This window comes from Triturus cristatus, chromosome 7 (assembly GCF_964204655.1).
Source record: "Triturus cristatus chromosome 7, aTriCri1.1, whole genome shotgun sequence".
Taxonomy (NCBI): domain Eukaryota; kingdom Metazoa; phylum Chordata; class Amphibia; order Caudata; family Salamandridae; genus Triturus; species Triturus cristatus.
The window spans coordinates 436,034,241-436,048,679 of record NC_140590.1 but is presented as its reverse complement, the minus strand read 5'-3'; the positions used below and the strand labels follow the sequence as shown (position 1 = coordinate 436,048,679).

The window sequence follows — 14,439 nt, the reverse complement described above, 5'->3', positions numbered from 1 at the left end:
AGGTGCATGAGCCCTGTACCCTACAGTGTCTAAAGTCCATTCTTAGACATTGTAAGTGCAGTGCTGCCATTAAGAGTATATGGTGCTGGGAGTTTGTCATTACACACTCCACAGCATCATAAAGGCTACACTGAAAACTGAGAAGTTTGGTATCAAACTTCTCAGCACATTAAACCCAAACTGATGCCAGTGTGGGATTTAATTAAAAATGCACACATAGGGCAACTTAGAGATGCCGCCTGAAAACTACCTACCACTAGTGTCCTGGCTGAGTGGCAGCTTTCAGCTGCCACCACCAGACATGTTTTTGGACCCCTGGGTCAAGAGCCTGCTGCTCTTTGGGGCCTGAAACAATGCACATCCTGGGACGAGGTGCCAAGCCTCCTCCCCCAGGATAGGCAGGGTTCAAGAAGGGGAAGCTTCAAAGGCTTGCCGCCTTTGTGAGCTTCCCCAGGTCACTTGCTGCTCTCAGCAATTGGTCTCCACTGGTTCTGACCCCCACTTTGGGCGGAAGAACTGGCGGGAACAACAAGTGAGGAAGAGAGGTGTGTCCACCTCTGCCAACTCCCCTTCCCTCAGGTGGGGAAGGCGAGGTGAAGCACAACTCTCAGTCCACGCCATCTTGCAGATGGGGGGACTTATCCAACCAGGGACAGGTTCATGCCCCCCTCCCACTGGAGTGTGGCATAATAGGGGGTGTACCTTGCTTCCTCAGACGAGAATAAATTACAAGACGAAGAAGAAGGACTGAACAGCCAAGCAGCAGCTAACAAGAGGAAAACGCCCACTGACTTGGACCCAGCCCTACCGGCCTGTCTCCCCCTCAAACTTGCTCCTGCGAAATCAGAGTATGTCCTGTAGCCAGCAACCTCGAAAACCCCGGAGGACCTGCCTGCTTTCAACTACAAAGACTTTTGAACGCCGGATTTGTTTGTCTGCAACCTCTGGCCTTGGCGGAAACCGCACCACTCTACACCCGCTGTCCACGGCCCGAGCTCGAGTGGGCAAACACCATGAGTAGGTCACCCCGGCGATCCTGACCCGAGATCCGGTGACACCTGACCTGCCTCAAGCCTCCAGCCAACGCCTGCAGGCTAAATCCAGAAGGTCTCCCCAGCCAGCTGGTAAGAAGATCCGACCCCAAAAGGCACCCCACCACTCGACGCCCCACAGCTTTGGGTGCCCAAACCGAAGGTGCCTAACCAACCCCTAACTTCCCAAACGACCTCTCGAAGTGGTGGTTGCAGCCAGAAGAGCTTCGTCTCCAAGCCTGCAGTGCCTTTGCAAAACCGGAGGTTCCTTATTGAAAACAACAGGGCGCCCGATGTCCAAACAGCACCCTGCCCCCGGCCGCCCTAGTGCTGCTGAGGGTGCACCTTTGGTGCTACTTTGTTTCCCCATTTGCCCTCAGCTAAAGTCCAGGAGCTTTGCTCCCACACCCAAGTGGCCTGCTCGTCAGCAGCCACCAACCGGAGGTCCCCTATACCCCATTGGATAACATTGGGCCTCAGCACTATGCAACCGGCCGCCCTAGTGCCGCTGAGGGTGTAACAAGAGTGCATCCTTTACCCTGGGGGACCCCTGAGTCTACCTCCAGAACCTCAACTCCCACTACCAAATACTTATATCAAAACCGATAACACTATTTCCCTCCACTGGATAACATTGACTGTTTTTTCTGTGAAAAGTTTCTAAGTGTGGAGTTTGAAAACCTAAAGAAGTTCTTCAAAATTGCACTACCTTTCTGGCGACGATACTATCCCTCCGACTGCGTAGGGTGGTCCCAGGTCTAATTCATTTGGACCAGACCGGTTACTTGCCAGATAGGGCGACTAGACACAACTTGCGGAGGACACACAACTGGCTGATGGAGGTGTGTGAAAGAGGAGAACCCCACGTGTTTCTCTCCCTAGACGCGAAAAAGGCGTTTGACGCAGTGCATTGGCCCTTTTTAGATAGCGTGTTGATGAAGTTTGGGTTTGGCCCGAAGTTTCGGAAATGGATTACGCTTCTTTATGCGGACCCGTGAGCGAGGGTCAAAGTCAATGGTATGTTCTCAGAGGAATTTCCTATACGAAGAGGGACCCGTCAGGGATGTCCCCTGTCTCCGCTACTATTTGCCCTTACCATAGAGGTGCTGGCATGTGAAGTGCGGCAAGATAGGCAGATCGCGGGATTTAAAATTCGCCGAGGAGAGAGGAGCGAGGACAACATCTTGCTGTATGCGGATGACATCCTACTGTATGTTACATCCCCTGAAATCTCGGTGCCGCGCCTCTTCGCACAGCTGGACCGGTATGGGTCACGCTCAGGCTACACTATAAATTGGCATAAGTCGGTATTATACAATCCCGGAGAGGGAGACCTGGGGTCGGCTATACCTGAGGCGTTACGGGTGACAACGGAAGGGTTTCTCTACCTAGGAATTTACATAACAAAAAATAGCGCTGTCTCCTATAAAGAAAACATCCAGAGGGTTCTGCTGAACTTTAAGGAGGATGCATGCAGATGGAAGACACTCCCACTCACTTTGCTAGGGCGAGCTGCGATGTATAAAATGGTCACGCTACCGCGGCGCTACAAAATGAATACTTTTCCCTCCCGCGTCAGGTCTTCCAGGAAATAAATAAGGGCCTTAGAGAGCTGCTTTGGCTAGGGAAACAGCCTAGGATAGCGCTGGAGACCCTCCAGAGAAACCAATACAATGGAGGGATTTCCCTCCCCAACGTGGAGGCATACTACTGGGTGGAACATCTAGCGCCCATCAACGATTGGTTACATGCACCGGCGGATCACCCTACGTATAGGTTGGAGAGGGAGAAGCTAGACCGCCGATCCTGCCTGCACTATATCTATGGAGGGAAGGGGAGGACAGCACTTCTGTCGGCAACAAGGGTGACAGTGGAAAGCTGGGATAGGGCGACGAGACGCATCGGGTGGTGGCACAAACCATCGCGACAAACCCCACTCTGGAAGTGTGCGTGGCTACAGGAGCTGCACAAGCTGAAAGGCTTCCGACGGTGGAACGATAGAGGCATTTCGGTGCTGGGAGACCTCCAGCGCCGGGGAGCCCTGAAGTCCTTCCAGGACCTGGAGGCAGAGTTCGGCCTGCATTACACTCAGTTCCTAAAATACGCGCAAATACGTCACGCATGGCAGGCAGAAGGGACGCTAGCGGACCCCCTGCCGGAATATGCCCCACTGGAGGGCCGCCTGCTACAGGAGCAAGTGCAGGCCAAGCTAGTTTCCTTGACATACAAAACTCTAATTAATACCATTCCGGACGGACTGGTGAAATTGAAGATGGTTTGGGAGGCGAACGTGGGGGAGATGGACACACTCGATTGGGAAACTGCCCTGATGCAACCTAGGAAGGTGGCGATAAAATCTCGACTCAGACTTATCTAACTCAAGATACTCCACAGAATCTACTATGATAGACTCCGCCTACACCGGATGGGGCGGGCCATCGACCCTAGTTGCTTACGGTTTGGCCACACCGAGGGCAACTTCTACCACACCATTTGGGAATGTGAGGTTCTCCAAAGGTACTGGGCCAGGATAATGACAGAACTCGGGGACATACTTGAAGAGCCACTACCCATGGACCCCAAATTAGTTCTACTGGGGATAGCGAACGATATAGATTTGACCCGACCCCACCTCATCTTCTTGACACTAGCATTAATGGTAGCCAAGAGGGACGTGGCACGGGAATGGGGAGCCCCGCACCCCCCCCCAAGCTTGCTGATTGGAGGAGGGGGATGGACATCTATATGGCGGCTGAAAGAGTGACATACACAGCGAGAGGCTGCCCGAAGAAATTTTCCAGAGTGTGGGGGAAGTGGAGACGCTATTATGGCATGGATGGGGGGCTTTGAAGGGGAGAGGGGATACTTGGTCAATCTCATGGTATATGGACGGGATTTGGAGGCGGCTCAGGCACATTATGGATGGTGATTTCCTCTCTATTATGGCATTGTTAGGCTATGAGGGGCGCTGGGGATGGGGGGGAGGAGGGTAGTGACGGGGTAGATTGTGTTGGACGATTTATTGTGACATGCTGGTTATGTTTCGGTGTTGAAAATGCAAATAAAAATATTAAAAAAAAAAAAAAATTGCACTACCTAACAAAAAAGATTTTACTTACCTGTTTACAGGACATGTCCCAGGGTAGTATCCAGGTATACTACTCTGAGTAAGAAAAGTAATCTCAAAAGTAACACCTGTAATTTTACTGAAAAACCCATTCAAGTCTATGTTCTGTATTTACAAAGTATTGCATTTCTCTGAAACCATACTGTAAGTCAAAACAAAGTGCATTAACGATTACAAATCCATACTGTATTACAACTGTACATTTACTGCAAGTACTTATCACTTACCTGTGCCAGGCTTGCTTGGTTCTAGAAAATAAAATAACTAAAAGAATATTTTTATACAAAAACAATTGGTCTCAAGTTCAGTCTTTGGGTGTGTGAATTCCTTTGCTGACTGAGTGTGTACAACAAATGCTTAACACTGTCCTCCGATACTGACTTACTGCTCGACCACACTACCACAAGTAGAGAGTGAGGTGCTATCTAACTTTACCTCTGCCTACCTTTGGGGTTCCACTGGACACTGTGCACACTATACCTCACTTTGGTATAGTATATACAGAGTCAGCTTCCTACAGTACTCGACTGAGGAGTGAACAGAGAAAAAAAATATACTAGCTTAAGCTTGTTACCATACAATATACACAAATCCATTACAACAAATAATAGTTTACATGGCATGTCTGTGGCTGAGTGAGTTTTTTATTGCTAAGAATTTTCAGAAATTAAAAAGGTCACACTTCCTACCTCTCTGAAGAGTGCTCCATAAAACTGCACAATGTAAGGACAATCACTACTCCTCATTACTACATCCAAGTCCATCAAGAGCTGCTTCTGTTCTTTTTCATCCACTGTTGATCTTATCCTCTGTGGAAAAATATGTCAGACAGTTGTAAGCTAAAAGCGACAAATGAAACGCATACAGAATTACTTTTGATCTTAGCTCCTATAACCCTATACATTTGTTAAATCATAATAGAAAAGAGTAGATGGAAGACTTCATCCTATTACACCAAATAGAATGTCCTTCAGAAAAAGGTTTATTATTTTGACCTTTCTTAGGTGAATACTCTGTATAACAGAAAATGGACATTAAACCATATAAAATCAGAGGAACACATTGGCCACTGATGGACATATTTGTTTATAAGCGTGGGTTTTGCATGCCACATTATCACCGGGATCATAAATGTGCCCTACATTGTGTACCCACCTGCAATCAAGGAACATAAAATGCTTGATCTCTTAGTTTTCCAATATTCCTAATCCCTTTCCAAAAGAACAACAGCTACAGGCAGAGCTAACAGATCTGCCCTTGGCAAGGTGGTCCAATGGTCACATTGTTTTTATTTTTTTACTTCAAGAACATGGCAAACAAAAAAACATTGGCAGCAAAATACTTACAAAAACACTGAACAATCAACCATCGCTATTGGCTTTGAAAAACTGTAATTTGAGTACACAGTTTAAGCACTAAAGGATGACTAAAAATATAAACAAGGATAACGATGGAAAGAAAAACAGTAACTGGCAAAGTGTAACACAGGCCCATCAGCTCTGGCACTTAAATACATTTCTTTTTAAGTGGATGTGCAAATGTGATCGGGAAAAATGCAATCACTCACAGTGGAAAGGAGCCAGTGGCTAAAGTAGGCTAATACACTCTAGAATACTATATGCAGATCATTGATGGAGGACAAATGTACTTTTATGTTTATGTGTGTATTTACTATCCATGATTTCTTTTTTTTTTTCAATTGGGGATCTCTAGGCCTAAATTCGGGAGATTGAAGCTGCAGGAATTAATCACTTTTTGGTTTGAACTACAAAACCGGATTGTGGTTTGCAACAAATATCAGAAATGTTGATCCAGTCCACTGTACTTTATTGGTATAAAAGTTAACTGCAGTGAATCCATTTAGTGTACACAGGCTCCAGAGTTGTTTCTGTGTCCAAGGTATGTGAGGTTCAGATTTCTCTGGGGGAGACAAGCGCTAAGATATCCCACTGACCGTTTCTTTTTCTAGGGCACAGCCTTTGTTCTTTATTTGTAGAAGCGGATATTTCATGTTCTATTTATATTGTGGGCATTTACAGCACCTTTATTTTTCTTTTTTTTATTTATTTCTCCTTCCTTTTTAAGCGTGTGTTATAGCGGAGTTTAGGCAACTTTTTGAATAACAAATGTCTGTGAAAGAAGCCCGGATCCTATAGGTAACATAGGCACAACATTTGAAGCAAAGTTTAATTTCAGAGGTTACAGAAGCTGCTTGTAGTGCGATTGTAGGGACCCATTTTCTCTTTTAATTGAGCAGCATAGTGTGACGGGTCAGAGAATTAAAAGCATACTTGCACTCTTAGTTCTCCATCCCGGGTATTCTATCATTTAAATTTATCGGGGTGGGTCCCAAGGATAAAGAAGAAAGGATATTTATTTGCAACACCCCTATTCTCATAAAATATATATTTGTTAACTTTTAACAAAGCAAACTATATTCAATATGATCAAAAAGCCGCAAGAAAATCAAAGATGGTTTTAAGAAATCAAAGGTCAGCATTGCTATCCCAATTCCATTTAATTTATTTTCACGCAATCGAAAACAATAACGTCGAGGGTGAGTATCTTGCGCACCGAGGGAAACCAAAGGAACGGTGCCGAACCAGAGTGCAGCGATAGATGTCCGAACCCGATGGCGAAAAAAAACTAACAATTTAGTAGATGCCCATGCGCACTTTCACCGAAAGTAGGAGTAACCTACATCGTGAATGGAAAGACTTCTTCAAAGAAAAACAAATTGCAAACATCTGGATCCAACACTAGATGGCGAGCTATGCACAGCATGTGATCTACAGCTCACATTCCTCGAACACAGTGTTTCCTCATATAGGACCCCAAGACAACTATAGCATTCTCACAATGTGCCTTCCTTTTGGGATGGTACCCAAGGTAGAGGACTGTACCACATGGGGCACAGTATTTGCTGCACTCTATACCATAACGCATGGCACACCATCACGGACTGTTTTGCCAGAGGTGCTTAAACAGATTCATAACGAATACGGCGCAGCCCCGCCCTGGATTTGGGGGAAGTAATTATTGGGCAATTTTGCTCTAGTATATTCAATGATATCAAGTAATATAAAAGGGGAAGCAGCAGGACTGAAAGTATGCCAATTTATAAAAATGTTGGAGTTTTATATAGCGCAAACTTGACCCGAAGGTATCAGAGCACTTTACATAAGCACCAGTTGCGTTACAGACAGACACATTTCTTTTTCGTTGGGCACGGGGAGATTACGCGATTTGCCCAGAATCACAGGATGTTGAGCGTCCCTGCCGAGACACGAACCCGGTTACCCAGCTTGGAGGTCGACTGCTCTAGTTGTAAGTCACATCCTCCCCCCAATTTCTCGCCCAGTTTGCCCTGGTAGACCAGGAATGCAAACTACCTAAAATTATTGCAGAAACTTATACATCAATAGGCTGAGATAATTTGGGAGACAGACCTCATAAACCACAACTAAAGGGAGTCTTCTAACAAAACACTGGGATAATAAGAAAAATAAAAGACTAAACCATGGGATGGATCTCCTCGCCAGGAATCCTTTGAGAAAGTGCTACAATTTGAGTAACCGTGAAACAATGAAACAGCCTGATAGGCTATCAGGATTCTGGTACAACTCCTTCTCGTTCTTTTCTGGAACCATCCGAAAACGGAGAGAGGAGGATGATCAAAGCACAGGTTGGAGAAGTACGTGAAAAGGAAGGACTCACAACACTCTTCAGACTTCATAATAAAAAAAATAAGAAAAACTTCCACAGCAAAAGCCTCCATTTAAAAATAAGAAATTGGCTGGTGTGAACGTACAACATGCCACATATAAAAGACTCTGCTTCTCAATGTGAAGTGGGCTCTGACTCTGCTGGACAGTGCGGCAGATGTCACAATAGTTCACCAGAATCGTATAGAGTGTCTGGTGACAGTAGCAACAGGCGACTACATCCAGGTAGAAACCCTGGACCAAATATCCTGTCTGACGAAATATAAATCCCATAATATTCTAAGGGATTTATATTTCAGAGGATGGGTATCGGTCACTGTTGTGATGGAGTAATCCCAAAATTTACATCAAGCCCTAAGTGTCAGTTGTATGAATTACAACTCCAAATGGAGGGTGATATACCTCGCACTACTAACGTTCTCTTTTGGAAGAACATATCATTTGGTTATGACATTCTCTTGGCTCAAAAAGACTGGCCACCTGAGTCTGCTAGACAAATTCAACGGGGGGGGGAGGGGGTGTAAAGTAATATTGGCAGCTTTTTACGACCTCGTTCCAGAATCAGTTAAACATACATACTCCAAGGCGTGGGCCCTTGCACAAGCCCCAGCATTATATCGCAATCGAGTGGGTTGGAATGAAGAATCACCATACCGCATAATACCTATAAGGTCCATCCCAAAAATGCAACCACAATACCCCGTTAAACGTGAAGCCAAACAGGTTAGAGAAATACTCACTAAACTTGAGTATCAGGGTATGATCGAAAGTTTTACCTCACCAATAAACAATCCTTTATTCCAGTGATGAAACCAGAGCATTCATATCACTTACTCTTATTACAGACTACTGAACTGTACTAAACGAACATTTGCAGTTCAAAACGCACATGCCGCAGCCCTAATGAACATAGTGCATAAAAAATATGAAACTACATTAGGGTTTTTCTGCCAAAACAGTGCCTGAAAGCAGTTATCTGACTCTATTTACCGCCCTAGGCTCTCAAAAATAAATGTGTTGATTGCCACAATGGTGTGCAAGAATAGTCCAGGGTTGTTTTTAGCTCATGTAACAGAAATGTTACACGCTTTTGATAAGAAAGCATTGTCCTATGTCGATGACATATGCTTAACGGTTGATGACACTTGGCCAGAGTAGATATCACAAATCTGAGATTTGCTCACTTAGGCTACAAATTTTTGTTTAAAAATAAAAAAAAATCGACAGTTGCCTATCTCAGTGTCCTGTTCTTGGGATCGGGTAAGCTTAGCGGCACATTTCTTACAGAACCACTTACCACAATAAAAAGGTTACAATTGCTTTTAGTTTTTTTGAATCTTGGTAGAAAATACATACCAGATTATGCACAACGGGTTCAACTGTTCTAAGAACTGATTCGTCCAGACTTCTGACACACACATTGGACACCAGAGCACACACAGATCTTGCGTTCAGTACAAGTTGACATTTTAGCTGCACAACACTTATAAATATGTGTAAATACAACAAACCTGGTAATCCGCGTAGTTGCTGGGATCACAGGATGCACATATGTCAAATTCAAAGAGGGTGATATCATACCAATTGCATATAAATCGCATGTATATTCAAATGTAGAAATGCGTTTTGCACCAACAGAAAAAATACTGACTGCAGTAAAGACTGCGGTAGTGAAAGCCAGATAACTGTCTCAGGGAAAATGCATAACTGTGGTTACCTCGATTCCAGCCTTGGGAACGCTGACCTTTGTGACGGTCTCTAATGTAAAAGCCTTACATCCAAGATGGATACAGTGGGACAACTCACTTACAGCAACAGATGTAGATTATGCTTTTGGCTCTACACTACAAACACAAGCACACCTACAATATGAATATCCTCTGCTCAGTGAAATAATGCCTCTCGATCAGTAGAACTTCAAAATTTATACTGGTGGTTATGACAAGCCTGCAGTTGGAACAAAATATTACTGCTCTGCTGCCTGCGCAGAGGTAAAGGGTAAAATGAGGAATGAAGAATTCCAACCTCTAAAAACATTCACGAAGTCACTAGGCGATTGCACTGCAAAGCTGGTGTAAGGAAGGTACCTGGTATCGATTTCCTCAGGAGCAGAAGATTAGTCCTCAGTACCCACTACTTCTATCAGTGACAGATAATTTACATCTGTTTTAAATATCAGCGGGGGGGTGGGGAGGGGACAAGAGAGGCTCCTCACGTCTGGTGCTTCTAATCTCGACTGGTCAACCCTCTTTAATCAGGATATCAGGAGAGCACCTTAAAGGAATTATCACAGCGCTTATTAGGGACACATTACTAGCCAATCTCACTCAACCATATGTGAATTGAGTGGTACTTAAACTCTACTCCCTTATTTACCTGCATAATGACCTAGGATAGCTTCTCTCTAATAATGTTGATTAGTGTATTACGATATTTGTTGGAATTGCATTTTCAAACATTTGCCTTTATTAATTGGTTGAAATATTGCTGTTCTCTATGTTTAATGGGAATACTGCTTCTTTGGATTTCAGTCACTCTTCGATTATTTCAGTTGATATATATATATTCACTGAAAAAACCATAGGTTTCAGGGACGTTATAGTTAGTTGCACATTTCACTCGTACAAAACCATAGAAATTCTGCCGTTATAGTTAGTTGAGCTAACTAGAACTCATGCCCTCTCAATGCACTGCTGATGACGTCACATATTACATCATTCATGACATAGTCAGTGACATCACTGATGACATCATCCAATGACTGACTGTGTGCTTCTTTAAAGTTTAAATATGTTTTATAAATATATTGGCCAAGGTATATTGAAGAATGAATGGGTGTATAAGTGTGTGGATGGAGGATTTAGTAGGTGCGTGACTGACTGTATAAGTGAGTGATTAAATGTGTCTTACTTAATTCATGGGTTAGTGACCAAACTGTGTGAATGTCTGTATCAGTCTGTCTATTGCTGTGTAAGCTGCTGCATTGGTTGATGAGTAGCTACATGAGTGTCTATATGGGTTATTGATTGGTTGCCTGAGTATTTTGTATGGGTGCCTGAGTGTGTGTGTGTGTGTGGGTGGGTGGGTGTTGGGTGTGTGACTTTGTGCATAGATGTGCGAGTTCTTTATTCACTGGGTGTATAGGTTCAAGACTGCATGTGGAAACAGCTGTATGGGTGGGTGGGTGAGTGTGTGTATGGGTGTATTGGTGAGTGAATGGATATCTCAGTGCTACATGTCCAAGTAACTACATATGTAAAACACAGTGCATGAGAGAGTTGGAGTATATAAATGACTATACAGGAGAGTCAGTGATTGTGAAAGTGCTGTATGGATGAGTGTGTACTTGTATCAGTGATTGTATAGGAGTAAGTTATGTTAGTATCACTAAGAATAAGTGAGGTTGTGTGTGTGTAGAACTGTATAGCTGAGTAAAGAGAAGTGTGTGTATGAGTGCCTATAATAGTGTTGTATTGATGAGTCACTGCATGTATGAGTGACTGTATGGATGAATAAGTAGATGTGTGTATAGACCTAAGAATCAGTGCGTGCATAAGTAGCAACTGGTATTGGTGTCTCTATTGTTTCGAAAATGGTAGCCTGCATTTTAGAGTGGGTGTATCAAAGATTTTATTAAGGTATGAGGAGGTGCATCAGATTTTCAAGTGGATGATGTCATCAGTAATGTCATTTAAGATGTCATCAGTGATGTCATCAGTGATGTCACTGACCAAGTCACGAATGATGTAATATGTGACGTCAATAGCAGTGCATTGCGGGGCATGAGTAATAATTAGCTCAACTAACTAGAACGGCCGCATTTCTATGGTTTTGTACGAGTAAAATGTGCAACTAACAATAACGTCCCTGAAACCTATGGTTTTTTCGGTGAATTTCAAAGGTTTTTGAAATGATAATTTGTAACTATAACGTCCCTGAAACCTATGGGTTTTTTAGTGAATTTCAAAGGTTATTTAAATGCTAATTTCGAATTATAATGTTCATTAAACCCATGGTTTTTTCAGTGATTTAAAATTATCATTCCATTCTCAACCTGGTGAAAACAGCTGATATCGCCAGTTTTCCAGCAATATCTTCCGCAAAAAAAAAAAAAAATCGCCACAAATGAGAGCAACAACTAACGCTAATAATAAAACAGGCGATAAGGAATGTAACATCTGCCTTTTACTGGTGTAAAGTAGGATGACTACCTACAGTGTGAAAGGGAACACCCACTGCCACCCCCCTCAGGACCTCCCCCCCGGACCACCGCCCCCCCTACTACCACCAGGCAGCGCACGACAGGACAGCGAATCTTCCAAAAACGGCATAGCCCCTCAGCCACACAATAGCTGAATGTTGCAAGATGTGGCAACTAAACATGTGTGAAGGACGCAAGACACCCACCAATAATAATGCACACAATACCAAATGTAGCGGTCATGTGCTAGACAGGCCTCACTATGCAGAGCACAAACCTCTCCATGTCTACATATACTGCTGGTGCTTGCAGTGTTGTGGACAGTGGACGCAACCATGTTACCTCAGGCAGTGGGGAAGATCTCGGTCATGTACCTGTGTCGTCGTACCCTGTAAGCGGAAGCGCAGTGGGCTGGTCCAACGTACGCCACTCCAGCGTAGACGTCTGAATAAATAGGCCGGGGCTCTGGGCGTGGTTCACTTGTGTGAAGGCCAACGCGTCTGCCAGAGCGGGGCCTTCACCTTGCCACGTGGCTGCCGCCATGATCGCGGGACTCCTCGACACAGGCCCCCTGCGAACACAGCGGCACAGAACCGCAGAGTTACGTCTGTACACACTACTGCCTTCAATCTACACTGCGGACAGCAGGGCTCACAATTCAGATGGAGTCGCGATTGCAGATGACGCAGTCCAGTAGGCAAGACACATTGCTCCCAGTGTGGCCCGTACGGACCACTCATCATCGCACGCTGTGTACACGCTGAGCGCCAGAGGTACCACTAACTCAGTGCACCACAAGTCATCGCCACATGGCCTTACTGAGGCAGAATTCATTTAACAAAAGACATTGCTACCAGTGCAGCCCGCCTGGACCACGCATCATCGCAGGGTGCGCACACGCTGGTTGCTTCAGGTGCCACTAACTCACTGCACAACAAGTCATCGCCACGTAGCCTTATTAAGGCAGAATTCATTAGACAAAAGACATTGCTACCAGTGCGGCCCGCCCGGACCACGCATCATCGCAGGCTCCGCACACGCTGAATGCTTCTGATGCCACTAACTGTGCAACTCAACTCAACGCCACATGGCTGTGGGCCCTTGCTGACCGCTGCCTCTGGCCTATACTGCGGCTCACAATTAAAATGGAGTCTTGAGTCATTAATTACAGAGTCCAGTAGGCACTAACTACAACATCCCTGAAACCTACACAATATATTTTTAGTCTCCTTGCTTCAAGAACGTTTTTGATATCAATTATAGCGTTAGTACAATGACCAAATTCATCTTGCAAGTCGAAAGAACACTGAATGGCAGTCTACACTGCGGCCAGCAGAGCTCACAGTTCGAATTCATTCTTGATTAATTATTTTCAGAGTCCAGTAGGCAACTAACTAGAACGTCCCCGTAACCTACACATTTTGACAATGTATTCCATACATATTTCATCTTTTGTTACCTACACTGCGGTCAGCAGAGCTCACAATTTACATTGAGACATGATTTATTAATTGCAGACAGAATTGTACTCTATGTCCTCGGATTTTGTAAAGAGGAAGTGACAAAAAGCATTCCTCGATGTCTGAGCGGACTACTGCCTTCCATCTACATTTCACAATTCAGATTGACTCGCAATTGCAGATGACGCAGTCCAGTAGGCAAGAGACATTGCTCCTAGTGCGGCCCGCCCGGACCACGCATCATCGCAGGGTGCGCACACACGGAGTGCTTCATATGCCACTAACTCACGGCTGAAAAGATGGGGGAGCAGCGCACTCCTGTTAATTAACTGAACAATTCAATTGTGGTTTTTTGATATAGGTGCTGCAGTGTTATGCTCGCTGTCTGTCGGGCATTGAAGTAAGGAAGCAAAAAGACAACCAACTGATGGTTGACACTGCGCACTGTGCTAGGGGTACCTAAGACCCTAAACAAATAATCACCTTGTCAAAAAAGATAATCAAACACAACGGTCCAAATCAAATAAGCATATATTGATTCATATGCAAAAGTAAATGTATACAAAGGTAGTTAAACCAATGATTAGACATTGCAGTAATTATTTACAATCATCAACTGGATACATTACTAACAAAGCAAAGATATATTACATAGTACATTTGATCGTTCACATGATGACTTAATGGTGAGCCCAATGCATTTCGGGACTTAGATGTCCCTTCGTCAGGGGCAATCTGTGGACAAAAGGAACATAATAATCATGGAATGAATTTTTAGGAAAATAACTTAAAATCACATAGCATGATGCTCAATGCTAAACTTCACAAATCCTGTGGCTACCAATCACCAATCACGAGAAGGACACCACCACCAGTCGGAACCCCGCCACAGTAG

The 14,439-nt window shown here is 44.4% G+C and overlaps 1 protein-coding gene across 10 annotated transcripts in view; it reads right to left on the bottom strand.

Annotated features, from left to right (window-relative positions):
- Positions 1-14,439, bottom strand: part of MAP2K4 (mitogen-activated protein kinase kinase 4) — an 834,137-nt gene that overhangs the window by 552,932 nt on the left and 266,766 nt on the right. For all 10 annotated transcript variants that reach the window (XM_085616757.1, XM_085616753.1, XM_085616758.1 and 7 more), the window contains one exon: positions 4,848-4,967. In XM_085616757.1, coding sequence (XP_085472883.1) covers positions 4,848-4,967 — 120 coding nt within the window. The remainder of the gene's footprint in view (positions 1-4,847; positions 4,968-14,439) is intronic.